This window comes from Phoca vitulina, unplaced genomic scaffold, assembly GCF_004348235.1.
Source record: "Phoca vitulina isolate PV1807 unplaced genomic scaffold, GSC_HSeal_1.0 scaffold46, whole genome shotgun sequence".
Taxonomy (NCBI): domain Eukaryota; kingdom Metazoa; phylum Chordata; class Mammalia; order Carnivora; family Phocidae; genus Phoca; species Phoca vitulina.
The window spans coordinates 8,696,893-8,720,412 of record NW_022589749.1 but is presented as its reverse complement, the minus strand read 5'-3'; the positions used below and the strand labels follow the sequence as shown (position 1 = coordinate 8,720,412).

Below are 23,520 nucleotides of genomic sequence, written 5' to 3'. Positions count from 1 at the left end.
AAACTTGTGCATGAATGTCCACAACATCATTCATAATAGTCAACACGTGGAGATCCCCTAAATGTCTATCAGCTGATGAATGGAAAAACAAATGTGGTATGTCCAGACAACGGAATATTACTCAGCCGTAAATACATGCTGCAATGTGCACGAATCTTGAGAACATGATGCTAAGTGAAAGAAGCCAGGTACAAAAGGCCACATATTCTATGATTCTGTTTATATAAAATGTCCAGAATAAGAAAATCCATAGAGACAGAAAGTCAGTTAGTGGTTGCCTAGGGCTTGGGGAAAGTACAATGGGGATTGATTACTAATGAGTACGAGGTTTCTGTTGGGGGTGAGGAAATGTTCCGGAAATTACATAATGGTGATAGTTGCAGAATCCTTGTGAATATCCTAAAAGTCACTGCACTGTACATTTCAAAAGGGTGGCTTTTATGGTGTGTGAATCATATCAAATTAAAAAAATAAAAAGGGGCGCCTGGGTGGCTCAGTCGTTAAGCGTCTGCCTTCGGCTCAGGTCATGATCCCAGGGTCCTGGGATCGAGCCCCGAATCGGGCTCCCTGCTCGGCGGGAAGCCTGCTTCTCCCTCTCCCACTCCCCCTGCTTGTGTTCCCTCTCTCACTGTGTCTCTCTCTGTCAAATAAATAAAATCTTTAAAAAAAAAAAAAAAGAAAAACAGGGAGTAGATAGTCAAGGCCTCAGAAAAAAACAACGTGTGTACACAATAATGGGGCCAAACCTCAGGTTCTTTCTTCAGAGGGGAGCACCTCAGACCCTTACACAGAGCTGAGCTTTGCTTTTTTCTTTTTTTTTTAATTTTAGAGCTAGAGGACACAAGTGGGAGGGGCAGAGGGAGAGAGAATCTCAAGCAGACTCCGCGCTGAGCGAGGAGCTGACGCAGGGCTTGATCTCATGACCCTGAGATCACGTCCAGAGCTGAAACCAAGAGTAGGACGCTCACCAACTGTGCCACCCAGGTACCTGCACAGAGCTTATTTTTAATTTAGATTAAGTTCTAACACTGGATCATGTGGTTCCTCCGTTGCACACTAAGCCAGTTTACCACAACACTCTTCCTCCAAAAACTGCCCCTCCCTCACAGATGTGGCCCCAGCAGCCATTTTTATACTATGTGACTTTATCAATTGAACCACATAGGGAACCTAACCCAAAAGGGCCAATCGGATTCTCTCCTCTGGTACTGTGGCACTCTGCAAATGACTAGAACTGAGTTGATATAACCTTCCGGTTGTGGCAGAGTCGTGTCCATGGAGAAGCTCAGCCGGGGAGTCTGCAGAAACAGAAGAATGAAAAGATGGGCAAAGGGACACAGAGGTGAGAGTGACTAAGAAAATGGCCTCTTCGGTTTCTGCCGAGTTTCTGTTCCCTGTTTCTGCCCCCTTGTTTCGCTTTTGCCCCCATACCCTGATAATAAATGTTCATTTTTCCCCCTTAAGCTAGTAGGCTTTGAAACTTAGAATTGAAAAGACTTTGGCTATGGTACTAGGTTCCCAGAGGTGAGAAATGTACTGTCACTGGTAACGTGGGCATTAAATATTTGTGTGAATGCAGTGGATTAAAGGTGGGAGGCCCTGCCCGAAGCCACCAACACGAAACGCAGTAATAAATTAATAGCCCATAAAAACAAGTCCCTGTGAAAAGCAGAGCCAGGAACTCCAAAAAGCTCATCAGTCTGGGACCATTTATTTGAGAGGCTTGTGGTGGCTGACCTCAGTGCACCTGAGGGCACCATTTGGTTATGGCACGGTAAGAATGATGTTACAGTGGTCGTGAGCCACAAAAGGCTCATCAGATGAAGCTGTGTTCTTTATTCAGGAGTATCTTTAATGGAAAAAAAATGTTTAAATGAAATGGTCAGACATTTAAAGATGTAAGATTCACTTATCTGGCACATAGACTTTGTGAAATACATCATTGTATAACATAATGACAGGTACATCTAGTCCAAATGTATAATTATATATACCTCCAGAAACAGCATATCCCAGGGCGCCTGGGTGGCTCAGTCGTTAAGTGTCTGCCCTCGGCTCAGGTCATGATCCCAGGGTCCTGGGATCGAGCCCCGCATTGGGCTCCCTGCTCTGTGGGAAGCCTGCTTCTCCCTCTCCCACTCCCCCTGCTTGTGTTCCCTCTCTCGCTGTGTCTCTCTGTCAAATAAATAAAATCTTAAAAAAAAAAAAAAGAAAGAAACAGCATATCCCCTAAATAAATAAGTTGGTAGCAAAAGTGAGGAATAAATTATTTTTATAATTTTGCTGTTTCTTTCCCTGGGGAGTCCTTGAGACTGAAGCTGTTATGGAATATAGAAGAAAAAAAATCCTGACTCTTCTCTAATAGGCCATGTACTGATCACAGATAATCCTCCATGCTAGATCAGTGGATTTCAACCCTATCCGACCCAGTGTCCCTTTAGCAGGAAATGTTTTCTAAAATCTCATTAGGAGCCCTGAAAGAAATTAATATGCACTGTAATCTCTCCACACTCAAATATGTATATACATGTAGATGTCTGTATATATATTTAGTTTGCATTTTCGTAATTAATGATACTGAGTTTTTCATGTGCTTATTGGCCAATCTGTGCATCTTTGGAGAAATGCCTGTTCAGATCCTTTGCCCATTTTTCAATTGAGTGATTTGCCTCTTTAGAATTTAAGAGTTCTTTATGTATTCTAGATATAATTCCTTATCAGATGTATGCTCTGCAAAAGTCTTCTCCCATTCAGTGTGGGGGGGGGATTACAGTATTGAAGTGGAGAAAATGGGAAATATGATATTCTTGCAGGTGAACTGGATCTATTTCTATAACTGTGTTTTGAAATCCCAGCACATTTGATATTTGGTCTCAGACGTAAAAAAGACCTCGGAGACCACACCCTTTGGAAGACAGCAGAGAGTAGGGGATGGATAAGGGAAAGAGCTGTGAACTCAAGAGGTGATGGGGCAGCTGTGAGATCAATCGACCTGTAGGGACTGGGTCTGCTGTCACTGAAAACAAGGTATTCAGGAATGGATCCTGTGTGCCAGACACTGGGATATGATTATTTACTTGTTGTGCATCCTTAGAGCTGGTAACTTCTTGGCAGTGTGTTTCTTTATATGTCAAATGGGGATCAGTGTTATTGTGTCAAGTATGATATTGTCTTTATGACAACAATAGCCAAGACACTGTTAAATGCTTTCTAGGCTTCATTTCATTCAGTCTCCCACAAAGCATGAGGTAGGCACTGAGGAGTACAACAGACTTTGAGAGCCCATACAAGCAGTAGAGTCAGGATTTGAGTCCACGTTTGTCTGATTCCAGAATCTTTGCTCTTAACTATTTCATTACGTAGCCTTCAAATGCTGTGAAGTCATTTTGTTTGCTCTAAATCATTGTCTAATGTTATGTGGGATTGTTTTTATGGTTCTGTTACCTGCTGTGTACCAAGAGTAAGGGATAATGAGGATTATGAGGGTCAACTCGAAATGGGAGAAATCTTGCTTGTAGAGATGATAGTTAGTGGAACCCCATGTTTTGTCCTGTTCCCTGACATTAGCATACAACGTAACCAATTATCTTTTCAAATTTACTTACAAACTATTAGATTCTAAATATTTGGAAGGATTATACAACAGACTCAGGAAAATAAGACCCAGAGATATGGTCCCATTAGTGTCAAATCTGGTAACTTTCTAAGATGGTGTCTTAATGACTGTGGGAGGCAGAATAATGCCCCCCATTCCAGATACCCATCCTAATCCCAGAAACCTGGGACTTTGTTACCTTCTGTGGCAAAAGAGACTTTGCCAATGTGATTAAGGGTTTTGAGATGGGGAGATTGTCCTGGATTATCCAGGTGAGCTTATTCACAAGGGTCCTTTAAAAAATGGACAGGAGGGGCTGAAGCATCAGTCAGAAAAGGCCTGTGACAACAGCCGCACAGGTCAGAGTGATGAGATTGCTAGCTAGAGGCTATGAGCCAAGGAATGAGGCTGGAAAAGGCAACAGGTGGGTTTTCCTCCTGGAATTCCAGAATTCCCTCTAGAGCCTCCAGAAGGAATGCAGCCCTGCCAAGGCCTCGATTTTAGCCTACAAGACCCATTTTGGATTTCAGACCTCCAGAACTATACAATAATATATCTGTGTTATTTTAAGCCACTAAATTTGTGGCAGTTTGTTACAGCATCAATAGGAAACTAATACAGTTACTAACTCCATAGAAATATTATGAACATAAGATTCTTAATTCAGATTAAGCTAGAAAGAATTTTATTTACTATCAATGACTTTAGTCGGTAATCTCGGGACAGTTTGGTTTGTTTCCTTCTGGGAGGATTTTGGTGTATGTTTTTCTATGTACACTCAAATATGTGGCAAGGGACCAGGGCTTGAGGGAGAAATGCAAAGCTAACTCAATTAGATAAATGATTATCCCCCAACAAAACAAGTTTTATAAGCACAGGAAAAAAAAAATTTCTCACCCAAACAAAATGAGAGCTTTAAAAAAAATTCAAGGCCATTTGTGTGAATTTGAATTTTTTTCTCTTAAAAAATAAGTGGAAAAATAAAGATTTTTAAGAGTAGAAACGTTTGCCTCATTTAATGGTTTTGTGGTAACTAGGTGGGAATCCTATTCAGTGGTAGGAAAAGATACTGTGGTAGGTGATGTAAAGAGACAAAGGCTGCAAAGCACGTATGTTTAACTTGAAAAGTTTACAGTGATTTGAATCCCACTCAGGATGTATATGGTACGACTTAAAGCAAGGGAGGTAAATCCTTAGGTGATAACCATCTCGGTTTGCCTGGGATGGGATTTTCAGTGCTAAAACTGGGGAAGTCCCCTGGCAAACAGGATGAGTTGGTGACCCTCAGAGGACTAAGTCAACTAGCTTCAGGAAGGCTCACGATAGCATGGATCCTGAGCTGGGCCCCCACGGGCCACTGACACGGCTTACCACACGCCGTCCCCCTCCCCCCTGCCAGTCCACCCCGACCTTCACTCTTAAGAGACTTGTACTGGCTAAACTTGAATTAGATCTGTTAAAAAACAGAAGGGGCTACTGCAAGAAGCAGGCACGCTTTCCAAGAAATGTAGCCTCTAAACCTGACTTTTCCTGATTTTACATCAAACAACTTCAAGTTTACCTGGAAGTCTGAATAAAAATGAAAAAGAACAATAGCAACAACAAAAAGCATCAAGGATGTACTTTTTATGTGACTTGTCTCATAATGAAAACCCAGCTTTGTGCTCTAGTGAGGACAGTTTTCTGGAATATACAGACTACGTGTTAATCTTTCCCAGCCCCCAGTGATTATTGTATTTTATTAGCCAGTGAACAGCCTCTAGCAGATCTAAATCCAACACAATGGAATCCAGGTTTCTTTGGCAAAAGAAATAGCACTTTCTATTCCAAAAACCACCTACATGTGAGTGAGTGATATTTAGAACTCTATTTTACAGTTGAGTAAAAGCTCAGTCTCATTAGTGTTTGATAAAATACTCTGAAAATGTTGCTTTTTTCTCGTTATCATGCCCCCGTCTGTCATAAGAGATTTGGTAATAATTGGTGGTTAAGGGAGAACGAAAGCGCAGAGGAAAGGACTCGTCAGACTCCAAAAACATCGACCTGATAATAACATTCTGAATTTCTGTTGTCTGGATGCAGATAACAATAATCTCTAAATTCATGTAAGCAAACCGCAAAGCCTTCTCTTGGGATTTTCCCAGGTCTTTTCTATCCTTAAGTGTGGTCCCTGACCACTGTACATCTGAGTAGTCTGACAACTCTCAAGTGTTAGGTGTATGTGATGTGAGCCGTGTAGAGATACATGAGGTGTGTGGTATGCTCTGTGGCTTAGCTCAACCAAGAGGAAGTGTTTGTGGAGGGTGGCATCTTTTCAGTTGCTTCCCCTTTTCTGGTTTTATCATTTTTCTGTTAGTAGAACATTAAATGGGAAGTGGGGTGATAAACTGCAGATATCTTCTTTGGGTCAGTTGATGGTAAATGTTGCCTTTCCTGCCCGGAGAATTATCCAGAAGGCTCATCTCCTGCTCCTTGCAATTAGCCTCTTTATTAGGGGTGGGACCCAGTGGCCTCAGCCTTCTCTTTGGCCCAAATCTGCCATTTGGCTTTGGTTTTGGTCTCAGCCTCTGGAAACCCAAGTAGTCATATGACTACTCCAACATCGTTTGTGGCCTCTCTGAACTTGTATGCTATCATGAATGTGGGATTACATAAGTAACCATGGTCTCCAGTCAGAGCATAGATGTCGGCGGTATGAATGAGGCTTGTTATTGCAATGTTGTCAATACGTTAATACTCACTTTTGAATGTAGGTGAGCGTTCTAGTTGTAACTGGAATGAAAAAAGTCTCCTTAGGTTCTTTATATGTTGAAATTTTATCAGTAGTTTAAATACACATTTAGGGGCACCTGGGTGGCTCAGTTGGTTAAGCGGCTGCCTTTGGCTCAGGTCATGATCCTGGAGTCCCTGGATCGAGTCCTGCATAGGGCTCCCTGCTCAGCAGGGAGTCTGCTTCTCCCTCTGACCCTCCCCCATCTCATGTGCTCTCTCTCTCTCTCTCATTCTCTCTCTCTCAAATAAATAAATAAAATCTTAAAAAAATAAAATAAATAAGTACACATTTAGATTTATAACTAAAGTGAAATGATTGAAATGATTTTATTTTCCAAAATAATAACTAAGAACTCTCAAATAGTTTAATAAAAAAATTGATGGACAGACTATTAGGAGAGATTTTCGGTGACTAGGTAATAATTTGAATAAGAATAAAAGGCCTAGGAGCTCCTGGGTGGTTCAGTGGGTTGAGCTTGATTTCAGCTCAAGTCATGATCTCAGGGTCGTGGAATCAAGGCCCGTGTCAGGTTCCATGCTCAGTGGGGAGCTTGCTTGAGATTTTCTCCCTCTCCCTCTGCCCCTCTACCACCTCTCTTTTCTCTCTCTAAAATAAATATAATTTTTTTTTAAAAAAGAATAAGGGCCTAAAGATTTTAGAAATTTAAAATATGAGTGAAGAAAATCTGTAACTTACTCTTGAAAATATTCAGAAAGAGGGGCGCCTGGGTGGCTCAGTCGTTAAGCGTCTGCCTTCGGCTCAGGTCATGACCCCAGGGTCCTGGGATCGAGCCCCGCATCGGGCTCCCTGCTCCACGGGAAGCCTGCTTCTCCCTCTCCCACTCCCCCTGCTTGTGTTCCCTCTCTCACTGTGTCTCTGTCAAATAAATAAAATCTTTAAAAAAAAAAAAAATTCAGAAAGTATCTTCAAGCAGTATGCAGAACTTTAGTTTATGGGATCATTTCTATGAAATTACATCATCATCATCAACTCAGTTTTCAAGTACAGAAGTTGAGGAGGACATGTCTTTACCATGTTGATATAGTATCTAGAAGAAAGGAAAATTTGATAATTTGATGGCAACATCACTATCAACAGTGCCCAGTTCTGGCAAAGCAGCCAAAAATATCTTAGCTCTCTCTACCTTTGAACTGTTTAAAGTGAACATCTAATTAATATCCACATGTTCAGTGGAGCAATCACAGGGACAATCCTAAGGAATCAATGTTCATATATTATAAAAATCAAACTTTAAAATCTGAGTAGTAAACTACAGTAATAAAATTGAAATAACAAACCATTGGAAAAATCTTGGATTTTTTCTTGTACTTATGGCAGTGATATTGGGCTGTGGTTATTGATTTTAGCACTCAGCCATTTGGCCAAATGTTCATTTGGTGTGTATTGTGTATGGTATGTATGTGTATTCACATAACATAAAATTAACTTTTTTTTTTAAGATTTATTTATTTATTTTAGGCAGAAAGAGCATGAGCGTGAGGGACTGAGGGAGAGGGAGGGAGAGTCTTAGTCGACTTCATGCTGAGCACGGAGCCCAACATGGGGCTTGATCTCACAACCTAAGCCGAAACCAAAAGTTGGATGCTTAACTGACTGCCACCCAGGCACCCCTAAAATTAACTATTTTAAAGTGAACAACTCAGTGGCATTTAATACACACATAATGTTGTGCATCCACTACCTTTATCTAGGTCCAGATCGCTTGTTATCCCCCCCAAAAGGAAACCCCACACCCATTAAGCAGCAGTTCCCCATTTCCCCCTCCCTCCCAGCTCCTGGCAATTGCCAATCTGCTCCCTGTCTCTGTGGATTCATCTAGTCTGCATATTTCATGTAAATGGGATCCTACAACATATGACATTTTATGTCTGGCTTCTTTCATTTAGCATTATGTTTTTGAGGTTCATCCACATGATAGTATGCATCAATTATTTCACTCTTTTTTATGGCCCAATAATATTCTGTTGTATGGATATATCACATTTGTTTATCCACTCATCAGCTGATGGACATTGGGGTTGCTTTTACCCGTTGGCTAGTGTGAATAGTGCTACAATGAACACAGATAGTCTGAGTCCCTGTTTTCGATTCTTGCAGTATACACCTAAGAGGAGAATTGCTGGGTAATATGGTTATTCTATGTTTAACTTCTTGTGGGACCACCAAACTGACTTCCCTCCTGTTATTCTTCATACCCAGGATGTGTGCACAACTGTGGCCTGCTGAGCCAGAAATTCATAGTTTCTTTGATTGGCTCCCAAAATAACCAAGGTGTGGTAACACCGTGTCACTGGCATGATCACATTCCAGAGACCTTTGCCAGGATTCCTTTGCAGTTGTCCTTGTACGTGGGCAAATCTGCTGAAGACAAACCAAAACATCTGTGTTGGGAAGAACTTAACCTGACCTCGATTGTGCTGGCTTACTGGGGACATTCATCTGTCCATTCATCAAATAGTTATTTAGCATGTAGCGTTTATCTGGAACCAAATAGGCAAAAATCTCTGCCTCAAGAAGCTTACATTCCAGTGTCAGGAGACAGGCAACAGACAATAAAAATAATAAGTAGGGGCAGTCAGAGAAAGCCACACAAATTTATTAGCCCGTGGTTGTTTATAATTCTCTTTATATTTAAAAAAATTTCTGTTGTGACTGTCATTATGTTCTGTAGCTTATTTGCTTTCTTTTTCTTTTTTTTTTTTTTTTATAATTTTCCATATAGGCATGTGCCAAATATTGCACATTCTTTTTTTTTTTTTAAAGATTTTTTTTATTTATTTATTTGACAGAGAGCGAGAGAGAGATCGATCACAAGCAGGGGGAGTGGCAGAGGGAGAAGGAGAAGGAGGCTCCCCGCGGAGCAGGGAGCCCCATGCGGGGCTCGATCCCAGGACCCTGAGATCATGACCCGAGCCGAAGGCAGACGCTTAACCGACTGAGTCAGCCAGGCGCCCCTGCTTTCTTTTTCTTAGACACACATCTCTGACAAGATTTGTCTTTTTACTTTTTTTCACAGAACCAGCTTTTAGTTTTTTTAGTTGTCTCAGTTATTTGTTATTTCGTTGATTTCTGCCCTGATAGTTATTATTTCCTTCTTGTTTCTTTTAGTTGATTCTGCTGCTCCTTTTCCAGTGTTTCAGGTTGAATGCTTGGCTCCTACCTTTTTTTTTTTTTTTTAAATATCTTTTCAAAGGTTTTTTTTTTTTTTTTTTTAATATTTTTTTTTTTTTTTTATTTGAGAGAGAGGGAATGAGAGACAGAGAGCACGAGAGGGAAGAGGGCAGAGGGAGAAGCAGACCCCCTGCTGAGCAGGGAGCCCGATGTGGGACTCGATCCCGGGACTCCAGGATCATGACCTGAGCCGAAGGCAGTCGCTTAACCAACTGAGCCACCCAGGCGCCCTGGCTCCTACCTTTTTTAACCTTCCTTGTTTCCTGACAAATGTATATAAAGCTATATGTTTCCCTTTAAATTAGTGCTTTTTGCTGTGTCCCACCGGTTTTGACATGTGCTGTTTTCATTATCACTCAGTTTTACACATTCCAAAAGTCATTTAGCAATGTGTTATTTGGTTTCCAAATAGTTTTAAAATCCATCTTTAAGAACTGAATTTTTCATTTCATTGAAATGCAGTTGGAGGACCTAGTCTGTATCATATTGATCATTGAAGCAATTCATGTCTGCTTTTGTACATGTTCCATGTGCATCTTAAAAGAATGTGCATTCAGGGCTGGGTGTTGAATTCTCTATATGTCTGTTAGCTCAAGGTAGGCCCTCTCTAAGGAAGTACATTTGAGCTGAGATCTGAATTCCAAGAAGGAGCCAACTCTCTGAAAATCTAGGAAGAAAGGATCCCAGGCAGAAGAGATAGCAAGTGTAAAGGCCCTGAGGTATGAATAAGCTTGGTATGTCCCAGGAGCAGAAAGAGGGCAGTATGAATGGAGTGTAATGGGCAAAGAAGAGAGTAAAGTGAGCTAAGATCCTGAAAGGAAGTCAGGGGCCAGATCAAGCAGGGCCTCAGAAGGCCATGGTATGGACTTTTTATTTTATTTTTATTTTTTAAAAGATTTATTTATTTGAGTGAGAGAGCACGCATGGGGGGCGGTGAGGGGAAGGGGCAGAGGGAGAGAGAGTCCCAGGCAGACTCCCCACTGAGCGTGGAGCCCAGTATGGGGCTTGATCTCATGACCCTGAGATCAGGACCTGAGGCGAAACCAAGAATCGGATGCTTAACCAACTGAGCCACCCAGGCGCCCCATGGACTTTTGATTTTAACTAACACAGTACATTCATTGACCACTTACCAGGTGCTGTGCTAAGCACTTTATATAAGCTGAATGTCAAGTACAAATTGATCTCATTTTATTTTTTTAAAGATTTTATTTATTTATTTGTCAGAGAGAGAGAGCACAAGCAGGGGGAGCTGCAGGCAGAGGGAGAAGCAGGCTCCCCGCTGAGCAAGGAGCCCAATGCGGGACTCGATCTCAGGGCCCCAGGATCATGACGTGAGCCGAAGGCAGACGCTTACCCAGTGAGCCGCCCAGGCGTCCCTGATCTCATTTTATACAATGGAGGAATCATTTTGATATTAAAAGTACCTTAGTGATCATATTTAGCCCTGTCCTTTCCTTTTGTAAATAAGAAAACTGAGATGAAGTCTCGATGGTTCTCACAGCTAGTTGTTTGCAGCCTGGGCTCTGGACATCCTGTCTCTTTGATAGATAAGCTCCTAAAAAGGAGGACTCCGTTTTTATATAATTTCATTGAAATTTTATTGAAAGGAATCTTATCTTGTTAGGAACACCTCTGTAAAACAAAAATCACTTTCACCCATACTATGTGCTGATTTTGTACATCTAGATTTTTACTGATTGGATTTATTTCCAGTAAGTGCCCCACAGGGACTCCTTCCTCTCCTAAAACATTCTGCTCACTCTAATTTTACCCCTCTGCTTCAGGTTGACATTTGGATGTGTTTCTGTGAGGCAGCAGCTTCACCGCCCTTTATTCTCCGGGGGGCCACCTTCATTTCCAGAACGACCCATCCCAGCCCTTTTTTGATGAGGCCTCTATGGCACATTCAAAGGCCTCCACATCCCAGAGACCCTCGGTAATGACCCGCTGGCACTGCCTGGCTGCATGCGGGGTTTCCCACCTCACCGTCCTTTGAGGCCAAGCCACTTTGCTCTCCTGGCGCCCCGGGAGCAAATGTGGATGTGCCCTGAGCAAGCAAAGCCTAATCTAGGTGCTGTGCCAGGCAGTCCTCACATCGAATGGCCACAGTGCACATTCGATGCCTGCCGGCCTAGGAGCCTGACTCAACAGAGAGTGCCATTGTGAACCTTGTCCTGGAGTGCTTTATCTGAAGTTGAAGGTAGAGTTATTCCCATCAGAAAAGGAGACGTTTTTTCCCCTGATGGTGGATGGCAAAGTCAATGCCTCAGGCAAGGTCAGTGCCTGAGTTCCACGGTAAGAAAGCCAAAGATAAGATTTATATCCACCAAACACGGGCTTATCCCTTCTTCCTTGCAAATCCTTGCAGTTACAGTTCTTCTCGCTTGCTGGCCCTGCTGGGGATCTCCACTGGAATATTTTCTTACAAGACACATATTAGGGGCGCCTGGGTGGCTCAGTCGTTAAGTGTCTGCCTTCCGCTCAGATCATGATCCCAGTGTCCTGGGGTCGAGCCCCAAGTCGGGCTTCCTGCTCGGCGGGAAGCCTGCTTCTCCCTCTCCCACTCCCCCTGCTTGTGTTCCCTCTCTCGCTGCCTCTCTCTCTGTGTCAAATAAATTAAAAAAAAAAAAAAATCTTAAAAAAAAAAAGACACATTATATGCTTTTGGAGGGTATGAGGAAATCTGAACAGCAAGCTGGCCTCAGCCTTCATTTGAGACTCAGATGAAAAGAATGTCTAAATGCTGCAAAGAAAGTCTATATTTTTAATGCTATAAAGAAATATCTACATGGGGCACCTGGGTGGCTCAGTTGTTAAGTGTCGCCTTTGGCTCAGGTCATGATCCCAGGGTCCTGGGATTGAGCCCCGCATTGGGCTCCCTGCTCCGCGGGAAGCCTGCTTCTCCTTCTCCCACTCCCCCTGCTTATGTTCCCTCTCTCGCTGTGTCTCTCTCTGTCAAATAAATAAATAAAATCTTAAAAAAATATATATATACAAAATATAAAAATCGCACAGTTGCCTATGCATTATTTTTGTTTTTGTTTTTGGCAATTTAAAAAATTGTGGTAAATATACATAACAGATTTTATTTTAACTTTTTAGTTGTACATTTCAGTGGCATTAAGTTTATTTACAGTGTTGGGCAACCATCATTACCATCCATATCTAGAACTTCTTCATCATCTCAGATAGAAGCTCTGTACCCATTAAACACTTTCCATTTCCCTCTTCTGCCAATGTCTGGTAACCTGCTTTCTGTCCCTATGGATTTGCCCTTTCTGGATATTTCATGTAAATGGAATGATACTGTATGTGGCTTTTTGTGTTTGACTTCTTTCACTTAGCATCATGTTTTCAAGGTTCATCCATGTTGTAGAATGTATCAGAACTTTATCCCATTTTATGGCCAAAGAATATTCCATTGCATATATATATCCCATTTTGTTTATCCACTCATCTATTGGTGGACACTGGGCTGTTATCATCTTTTGGCGATTGTCAGTGGACATTTATGTACAGGTAGCTATTTGAGTCCCTGCTTTCGATTCTTTTGGGCATATACCTGGAAGTGGAATAACTGGATGCTATGGAAAGTTCACATTTAAGTATTTGGAGAACCACCAAGCCCACGCATTACATCTTATATTCAAAATATATTTGTAAAATTAAACATAAAGAAGGGAGGGGTGCCTGGGTAGCTCAGTTGGTTAAGTGTCTGCCTTCTGCTCAGGCCATGTTCCTGGGGTCCTGGGATCGAGCCCTGCATCTGGCTCTCTGCTCAGTGGGGTGTCTGCTTCTCCCTCTGCCTTTGACCCTCCCCACTGCTTATGCTCTCTCTCTCTCAAATAAATAAATAAAATCTTTTTTTAAAAAGATTATTTATTTATTTATTTGACAGAGAGAGACACAGCGAGAGAGGGAACACAAGCAGGGGGAGTGGGAGAGGGAGAAGCAGGCTTCCTGCTGAGCAGGGAGCCCGATGCGGGGCTTGATCCCAGGACCCTGGGACCATGACCTGAGCCGAAGGCAGACGCTTAATGACTGAGCTACCCAGGCGCCCCTAAAATCTTTAAAAAAACATAAAAAGAAAGAAGGGAGGTGTATTTGGTAGGGCTGTCATAACGAAGCACTACAGACACCACAGACAGGGTGGTTTAAGCAATAGAAATCTGTTTCCTCAAATTCTAGAGGCTGAAAGTCTAAGATCTAGGTGTCAGCTTCTCTCCTTGCCTACTCCCATAACTTCACATGATTTTCCCTCTGCACCAGTGTCCTAATCTCCTCTTCTTAGAAGGACACCAGTCAGATTGGATTAGAGCTCATTTTACCTTAATTACCTCATTGAAGACTACATCCCCAAATCTAGTCATGTTCTGAGATAACGGGGGTTAGGACTTCAACATATGCATCCGTGGGCGTGAGGGGGCAAAATTCAGCCCATAACAGTGGGCAGAGAGCCAGCCATACCATAGGCCATTTCTTCATTGACTTCCCCAAACCATGGTAGAGAAAAATCGAAAAGATGGTTTTTAATATTGATTTTTGGATTTCAGGAAATGCCATTGACCTTTTCTGATATCTTTCAATTGATTTGTCATTATCCATGGCATATTCCAATGAGGAATGAGGCGGCCCTTCTTTGTCTTCCTTTTTTTTTTTCTTTAAGGATTTTTATTTATTAGGGACACCTGGGTGGCTCAGTGGTTAAGCATCTGCCTTTGGCTCAGTTCATGATCCCAGAGTCCTGGGATCAAGTCCCGCATCAGGCTCCTTGCTCAGCAGGGATCCTGCTTCTCCCCCTGCCTGCCGCTCCCCTGCTTGTGCTCTCTCTCTCTTTGATAAATAAATAAATACATAAAATCTTTAAAAAATATATTTTTATTTATTTGAAAGAGAGAAAAAGCGTGTGTGAGCATGGGGGGGGGTGCAGAGGGAGAGAGAATCTCAAGCAGATTCTCCACTGAGCACAAAGCTGGATGTGGGGCTCGATTTCGCAACCCTAAGATCAGGACCTGAGCCAAGACCAAGAGTCAGACACTTAACCGACTGAACCACCCAGGCACATCTTCTTTGTTTTCTTAAATGTACATTCAGGATTAAAGGTTTTTAACAAATACTGTCTTTGCTGGAAAAAGAAAAAGAGCTCTAAGTCTCACATTCTCCTCAAGGAAAAATGTTATGCAGATGTGTTCTGTCTTGAACATCTCTCTGTATCATTTGCTATCCTTCTTTGGCATCATTTTAAGTTACTGCATGCAGCTCTGTTATATGAGTGAGCCATAATTTATTGGACCAACCCTCTTTTGTTGGACCTAAAGGAATTTAACAAAATTCTTTCTTGGATTCTTTCTTTTCTTCCTGTCACCACCACCAAATTAGTAGTCCAGGTTGCTTACTGAATCAGTCCTCTATGATCCCGACGGGTTTCCCTCCTGTCAACATCCTCATGGCTTCCTGAAGGATGTTCTTTTTTTTTTTTTAAGATTTAAGATTTTTTAAGATTGTATTTATTTATTTTTGAGAGAGAGAGAGAAAGAGTGAGCATGCACACAAGCAGGGGGAGCTGCAGGCAGACGGAGAAGCAGGTTCCTCGCTGAGCAAGGAGCCCGATGTGGGACTCGATCCCAGGACCCTGAGATCATGACCTGAGCCTAAGGCAGACGCTTAACCGACTGAGCCACCCAGGCGCCCCTGCCTGAAGGATGTTCTTAAGTCACCACTTTCCTTGTGTCCCCTGTCAGCCCAAGAATGGCTCCATCTTGACTTTGCAATTGGTCCAAACACTTCCGCCTTTTTTTTCCCCCAGGATTTTCTGCACATCAGTCTCTTTTCATCTTCATCTACTTTCTTCCCATTCTAGGGAGTCAGCCAGGTCTACCAGTAATTTGAGCACATACCGTACTCATTTCTTTCTGGGCCTGGCTTGTGCTGCTGTTCCTTCAAGAGGGCGTCTTCTCCTCCTGCCAGACGATGTGTCCGGCCCCTTCATCTGGGGGACCCGCTCGTGTCTCGAGAGCTTCACAAAACCCCCTGTGGTTACTCTTGCCTATACGGATTTTGCCTTTCTTTGCGCTTTTGGTTATGAGATGGGCCCACACAGTTCACGAAGCAGTAAGAAAACAAGGCTTTGTCCTTCTCTGGATAGACTTAGAAGACAAGGGCCGTGTTGTAAATGTCCCCATCACACTGGCCGTCTGACAGTTCTTGGAACACGCTCACTTGTTTTCCCACTTGAGTGTTTGCACTTGCTGTCCCTCTGTTCCCCCAGCTCATCACAGCCAGCTCCTTCCTGACGTTCCGATCTAGCTTAAATGCCACTTCCTCGGAGAGGCCATCCCTGACCCCTATCAGAAGTAACCCCATTGTTTCTGTCATGGCATGCTGCTTGTTTTTCTTATACCCTTTACCCCAAGCTGTTCTCATCTCATTTCTTTATACATTGCTTGCCCATTTTCCCCACTGCACCTAACCTCTTGGAGAGCCTGGCTTGTTCACTTATTTATCCCTAGGACCTGCACAGTGCCAGGATGCTCAGTAAATGTTTGCTGAGTGAATTAATGAAATTAGATGGAATGGGGGCAGAGAAGGGGGACAGGGACGTGGAGACTGTCACTTGGATTTCTGGTTTGGGAGATTGAGCTGATGGGAATACTACTAACTGAGCTTGGGATTTCTGGAGGAGCACCTGTGGGTGAGGTAGAGCAGAGGTAGTGATTTCTCCTTTGTACTCATTTGATTTGCCTCTAAACTATTTAAATGGACTATTTAGAGGTGGTTAAATATATGGGCCTGGAGTCTAGGAGTGGTACTAAGGCACCATCCAAATAACAGTAATAGCTAGCATAGTTAGACATATGGTTAAAACTTTAAAGAATAACAATAGCTAACATTTTTAAAAAGATTTATTTATTTTAGAGAGAGCGCAAGTGGGAGGGACAGAGGGAGAGGGAGAGAATCTCTTTTTTAATTTTAAAAAGATTTTATTTATTTATTTGAGGGAGAGAGAGAGCACAGACACAAGCAGGGGGAGGGGCAGAGAGAGAAGCAGACTCCCTGCTGAGCAGGGAGTCTGATGGGGGGCTCGATCCCAGAACCCTGAGATCCAGGCCTGAGCCAAAGGCAGGCGCTTAACCAACTAAGCCACCCAGGCGCCCCAAGAGAGAATCTTAAGCAGACTCCGAGCTGAGCCTGGAGCCCGACCTAGGGCTCAATCTCATGCCCCTGAGATCATGACCTGAGCTGAAATCAAGAGTTGGACACTTAACCAACTGTGCCACCCAGGCACCCCCAATTAGCTAACATTTATTGAGTGCTTACTCTGTAACAGGCAGTGAGCAAAGTACTCTACATACATTTACACTTACAACAATTAAGACTTAATACAACGCTTAGACACACAGATGCAACTGAGGATTCTAAGCATTAGATAAGCTGCCTGAGGCCACTTAGCTAATTAGTGACTCAGGATTTGACTCTAGGTGGTCAGTTTCCAGAGTCTCTTTCTCACTGCACCACCATGCTGGAATAGGCACGTAATGGACCCAAACCCAAGATGAGTCCTTTGCCTTTGAGGAGCTTATTTTTTGCTTGGGGAAATAAAATATAACTCATAACTTACTATACTCAACAGGCTTACATTAAGCACTCATCCAAGCCTCAAGTATGGCAATTATTTCGTTAAAATGGCCAGTCAGTATTGGGTACCTCCTCCGCTGATTCCAGAAGATTCAGTCTCATGCGACCTTGACAATTAAGAGGAACTAAGGATGTTAGGAATGCAAAATCCTCTCCATGGATCATCATTTATTTTGGAAACATAATTTATAACCCCTTATAACCCGACTAGAACAGAGGAAACTGAAAGATCACAGTAAAAGCCAAAGAAAATAGTGATGTCTAGATCTCTTCAAAAGAGAGCAGAAGGAGTGAGTCAGGGGACATTTGGGATTCCCAGAATGATGACTGCATGGGATTAGAATATGTGTTAAGAAATATATAAGCAGCAGGAAGTGAAACCACATCCAGTGCACCCATTGACTTAATTTGAATAAAAGGGGGTGGTGATCCCAGTTTCTCATGGGTTCTATCTAGGAGGCAGGGCTGTGTGTAGACAATGACTGTGCAGAAGCCAAGCCAAGCCTCTTAATTTTTCAGGGTGGCTGGTTGGCCTGGAATTAGGAGTGCTTTAATCACCTCCTCTTCACCCCATTGGTGAGGGAAGGATTTCCACCCTAAAGTCATGGAGATGGCCAAATGCATGACACCCAACACTAGACAAGTGAAATTGGCAGCAGTTTATTAGTTACATAATCATAGCTCCGGGGCAGAGTGAACAACCAGAGGTGGTAGGATTTCGGCTCAGGTGGGAGGCAAGCGTGCTTTGGGGTATCAAGAAGGTGAGGTGCTCTGTGGTTCCCACAGGAGGACATGATTGTCTTTTGGATAATTCCATGGGTGGCAGAGAACTTAAACCCATTACTCAGGGGTCAGCAGTAAGTGCCTCTGCTCCATTCGCTAAAGAAGGTACTTGTCCAGGTGACCTTTTCCATGGGAGTAGGTTGGGGAGAGAAACTTGCAGTTAAGCTGTTCTAGACCCTCCTGATTTCAACAGATGTCAAGCCAGCCTGTGATATTAGACCTGAGTTTTAGGCCGTACACTATAGGGTGAGATACATCAGCAGCTCTGCTGACTGCCCTTTGTCTCTAGATTTGGCACGTTCCTACCCCTGACCTGGTGAGACCATTAAGTGGTCTCATCTCCACCAACTTGGGACAGGAAATAACTCTAAAAATCAAGGCACCCTAAAGCTTTTCCTTTTTCCTGCGGCTGATCTTTCTGTGACTTCCCAAGATGAAGAGGAGGAGAGAAAAGAGAATCAGTTCATTTCACTGCATATTTGGGGCAAATGTTTCATGGAGTAGGGAAAGACTGAAATAAAATTAAAACTGTTTACCACCACTCCTCATTCATTCTCCATGCAGTGATCAGAACGATCTTTTAAAAACCAAATATAATCTTACCAGGCTGCTACTTAAAACACTTCCATGGCTGTCCATTGGTCTTAGGATAAGGACAAACTCCTTGCCATGGCCCGCAAGGCTCCATAAAGTCCAGCCCCTGCCTGCCAGTCCAGTTTTATCTCATGCTTTACTTCCCCCTTACTATCTATGCAGTAGGCATCCAGGTCTCCTTTAAGTTCCGTAAACCTGCTATGCATTTTCTGCCCCAGGGCCTTCGCACATGCTCATATTTCTGCCTAGAATGCTCTTCCCTACCCTATTCACCTAGTTATCTAGGACTTACCCTTCAGGTTTTAGCTAAAGGGGTGCATCCTCAAGGAGGACCTCTCTGATCTCCCCCAAATGGTCAAATTCCCCTATTTTAGGCTCTCAGAGAATCATTTTCTTCTTCATCATGATCCTCTTCACAAAACGCAAATTTACATTTGAATTATTTGATTAATGTCCATCTCCTCGCATCTCCATGACAGCAGCAACCTTATCTATCATTGGTCTCTAGTGAGTGCCTAAGAGAAAACTCGTTTTCCTATTCTCTACTTGTAATACTTCTGGGACCAAATGTTTGTGGAGTTTTCCCACACCAACCAGTTTTCCAACTCTCCAGACACCAACTGAGTGTCCTACAATTCAATTGCATCATTAACTCCTGGCGTTAGCCTAGACCCCATAGGTTGAGGCCTCAATCCCACAAGATTGTCCTCCACTTCAGGTGCCAGTTGCAAGTCCCAGGGTGTCGCCTGTACTTCAGACCAACTGGCTAAGAAATGGGGGTTCCCATAGCCCCCTTCTCAGGTGCAGTCATTTGCCCAAATGGTTCATACAACTCAGGGAAACCTTTGTTTGTATTTACTGGTTTATTATAAAGGATATAATGATACAGACGAAGAACCAGATGAAGAGGTACATAGGGCAAGGTCCAAAAGGGTCCTGAGCACAGATGCTTGTCCCTGTGGAGTTAGGGTACAGCACTAGCATGTAGATGTGTTCATCAATTCAGAAGCTCTCCACATCTCATAATTGAGACATTTTTAGGGGGACTTCATCACTTGGGCACAATCAGTTGTTAACTCAGTTTCCAACCCCTCTCCATTCTGGAGGATGAGAGAGTGGGGCTCAAAGTTCTAAGCTTCTGATCATGGCTTGGTCTTTCTGGCAATCAGCCCCCATCCTGAAGTTAGGAGCCCACCAAGAGTTGCCTCGTTAGAACACAACACACTCTTATCACCCAGCAAATTCTAAGGGATTTAGGAGCTCTGTGTCAGGAATTGGGAGTAGAGACCGAATATATGTCTTATTATGTCATAGTTCCTCAATGAATATATGTTGAATGAAAGTGTCAATGAATGAATTGTGATTTGGGGATCTCCTGAGAAAAGGAAGTAAAAGGAACACTTCAGTAATCAAATTATACATTATTTTTTATAATAAAAACATTGATATTTTCTTATCAAAACATATTACCTAGTTAAGACACGTACATTGCCAAACTAGAATTAGGAAGTGTTTGAAAACTGGTGCCCTCTGAAGAGAGAAATGCAAGTTCTTTACCAATTCTACATGAAACCAGCTAATGTTACTAGAAAGATCTCTAATACAGACATGAAGTAGTGAATACTGGGCAATTACCATATAGAATAATGGATTTAAGTATAAGAAAATAGGTCCTACAAACTGTGATTCTCCTTGGGATGCCTTTGCTAATGACATTATTTTATGCAGTAGACTAAAAACAAGATACAAATATGATGCATGTTATTGTATGAAGTGTCAGACATTTTACACACCATTGACATAACACATCACCCTCTCACCTAAAGCATCTGTGGGGAAGGTGAAGGAGGATAGTAGGTGGATCCAGTGACTAATTGTCATTCCAAATTCTGACTCCATTTGGGGCCTCTAGAGGTGATAGAAACACACTAGGGATAAGGCACCAAAAAATAAAATAAAATAAAGGTATAAAGTTTCAGAGGTTTATCAGAATGGAAATCTGTAGCTTGTACATAGAATTCTAAGAGTAAAAATTTAAATTCTGAAGAAGTCATACATAATCCACTTTTAAATATATATCATACATATAAGAAGTCATATATAATCTACTATCTCTGAAAGATAGTAAAAAAAAAAAAATGAAAGTTCAGTCTGGCCTAGTTTATTCCTGAGTTTAAAGCCACATAAAATCCTGGGTCAAAAAAAGAAGTGTTTTGCTCGTATTTACTTTACATGAATACAGTAGAAAGCATCTGGTTTTTAAAAAGTATCAAAATGGCACATCTTAGAATATGTATTAAGAAAACTCATACATCCTTCATCAGTTATTGTCTTGAATAGTGGTCTCTATTTATTCTTTAAAAGAGTTGTTTAGAAATAATCAATTCTAATACCAAAACCATGAAAAGGAAATCCTGAAGGAGGATCCTAAAACCTGACTATCCATTTTCATATTCTTAGTGGTCGATGTACAGAAATGGTAAAGGTTTGGGTGTGAGTTGCTTTTTAAGTAGCATCCAGACTGCGTCCATTCTAATTGGCTGCAAAGTACAGGATGTTAAAGGCATAAAGGTGGCCTTTTTCCGTTTTAACAGCAGTAGCTACTTCCAGTCATAGTAATAGGCTGTGTGTTAAAATGTATTGGGTAGTTCAGCAGTTAGATTGGATGGATTCCAGGGCTGGTCTGGTGGGTTACCCCATTTGGTCCGCAGCCCTGACAGGACTGCCGAACAGAGACCTAAGCCCTGGTGGGGCTTCAGGGGTGGTCCAGGCTCCCTAAGAACCCTAGAACCACAGAAGGTATGGCTGAGTCTGTGTTCCAGTGAGTCACGCTTGCTCTCTGTCCCAGTCATCTGTTGCTGCATAACGAACAACCTGAAACTTAGTGGCTTAAAACAACAGTTTTGTTCTGTGGGTAACCTGGGAGGCGTCTCATGCAGTGGCAGTCCAATGGTAGCAGGGCGTGGAATCATCTGAAGGCTTCTCTCCCATGTCCAGTGACTGCGTTTGGATGGCTTGGAAGCTGGGAACTGGTCAGGCATCTCTGTTCTCCATGTGGCTTCTGGAGCTTCCTCACAGTAGGGTGGTCTGAGGAGAGTCAGACTTTGGTATGGGGGCAAGCTTCCTTCACAGCAGACGTGGGCAGGACCGGAAGTGGAAGCTGCCAGCCTCAAGACCAAGACCCCGAAGCCGGCACAGTGTCACTTCCACTATTGGATAAAGCGATCAGAGCTGCCCACATGCAAGAGGAGGAGACATAACCCTTAGGTCCTGAGGGTCAGGTGCCCAAGAATTTGTGGCCACCATTAATCCTCCACAGTCTCCAACCAGCACCCAAAGGGTTTGTTCATAGTTGTACGTTATCCCAGTCTGGCCTCATAAGGAGCTGCTTCGCATTCATGTAGCTCTTTGTGCATTAACAAGAAAGTTCGTGTACGCTCACTCAATTTGTCCTCCCGACATCTCTGTGGGATCGCAGTTGGGGTAGGAAGGCAACTGAAGCACAGAGTTAAAAGCCTAGGATCACACAACTTCCTAGGGACAGAACTGAGACGCAGATCTGAATCTCTCGACTCTCAGTCCGTGCTGAGGGATTCTGGTTTATTTGTTTGTTCAGTCTGCTCTCTGACACATCTAGAGCTGCAGGAGCAGAAAACACATTTCCCTTTGGTTGAACATTTGGCCGCAGATCTTTGCAGGTCAAGCTCAGGGTGCAAACAAAGGAAACGTTAACACGCCTGCTCAGCCCCGTGCCATCAGTAAGGACTCTGGAAGCCGGTGTACTGGCCTTCACTCTTGGGAAACTCTCTGCGGATGCTCCAGCGGCAGCAGCTGGGCAGGATGGCAAAGTCGGCGAGGTCCTGGGAGCCGAAGCGCCAGGTGGTGTAGCACCTATAGGCACAGTGCCGCAGCCGGCGGTTGGAGTTTTCATCCAGCTCCAGCAAGGGCTCCTGGTAGAGCAGCAGGAACTGCAGGAGCTGTCGGGACAAGACGAGCTTCCGGAAGGGCTCTGAGGTGGTGATGCAGGCACCCGCCTCTTTCCGACAGCACAGTTCTTCCAGGCGTCTGTGGCTGTCGGGGAGCTGGGACGGGAGGCAGTGTCCACACTGGCACCAGTTTGGGCTGTTGCTGGATCTGGGAGCCACTTCGTCAGTTAACAGCTGGATCTCCTCTGCTTGTCCAGGAATAGGGGACGGGTCGCGGAGAGACGGGGGCAGCCTGGACAAGTCCATTGAGGGTCTCTGAAAAAGTCAAGTTACCAAACCCATCAGCAGTGACAACCCCTAGGGTTCTAGGTCCTTTACTTTTGTCATTAACTTATAAAATTACACTTACTATCACATTAATACCAGTAGCTATCATTTATTAAATGTATATATCAAGACTATCCCAGTGTTTTATAAACTTGCCCCGTTTAGCCTTTGAAGAACCTCATGAGGTATGTGTCCTTCTCTCCATTTTACAGATTTAGGAAGTGAAATTCAGATAAGCCAGGCCTCAAGGCAGGTATCTCCTGTTCATGGAGACCTTCTTGCCCTGACCCCCCCGATCTAGGTAGTTCCACCCCCACCCAGGTCACTCTTAGTGCATCATGAGATGCCGTGTTCTTCAGAGTACTGTCACTATCTGAAGTGATCCTACTCATTGATATGTCCTCTTGATGGTTCTTCTTCCGCATGAAAGTGGGGGGGCCCTGTCTGCTTTGTTACTGCTGTATCCCCAATGCCTAGGACAGTACCCAGCACATAGTAGACAGTAAATCTTTGTTGATTTTGCTCTACTCTCTCCTTTTCCACCAGCCTCCCTCTTCCAGCAAATTCATTTGTTATCCTCCAAGAGGAGTTGCCATAATTGACATCATTTATATCTGTTCTTTGTAACATATACCTTCATTCACCGGACAAAGTTTGAGTCAGTACATTAAAATTAAATACTTCCTATACAT

At 43.1% G+C, this 23,520-nt stretch overlaps 2 protein-coding genes across 6 annotated transcripts in view; one reads left to right on the top strand and one right to left on the bottom strand.

Annotated features, from left to right (window-relative positions):
• The window catches only part of IFT81 (intraflagellar transport 81), a 181,372-nt gene that overhangs the window by 4,096 nt on the left and 153,756 nt on the right, over positions 1–23,520 (top strand). The window lies entirely within an intron of this gene.
• P2RX7 (purinergic receptor P2X 7) overlaps positions 16,857–23,520 on the bottom strand; it is a 49,757-nt gene continuing 43,093 nt past the window's right edge. The window contains exon 13 of the mRNA XM_032431590.1: positions 16,857–22,816. Within this exon, the coding sequence (XP_032287481.1) occupies positions 22,331–22,816 (486 nt within the window). The 3' untranslated portion in view covers positions 16,857–22,330. The remainder of the gene's footprint in view (positions 22,817–23,520) is intronic.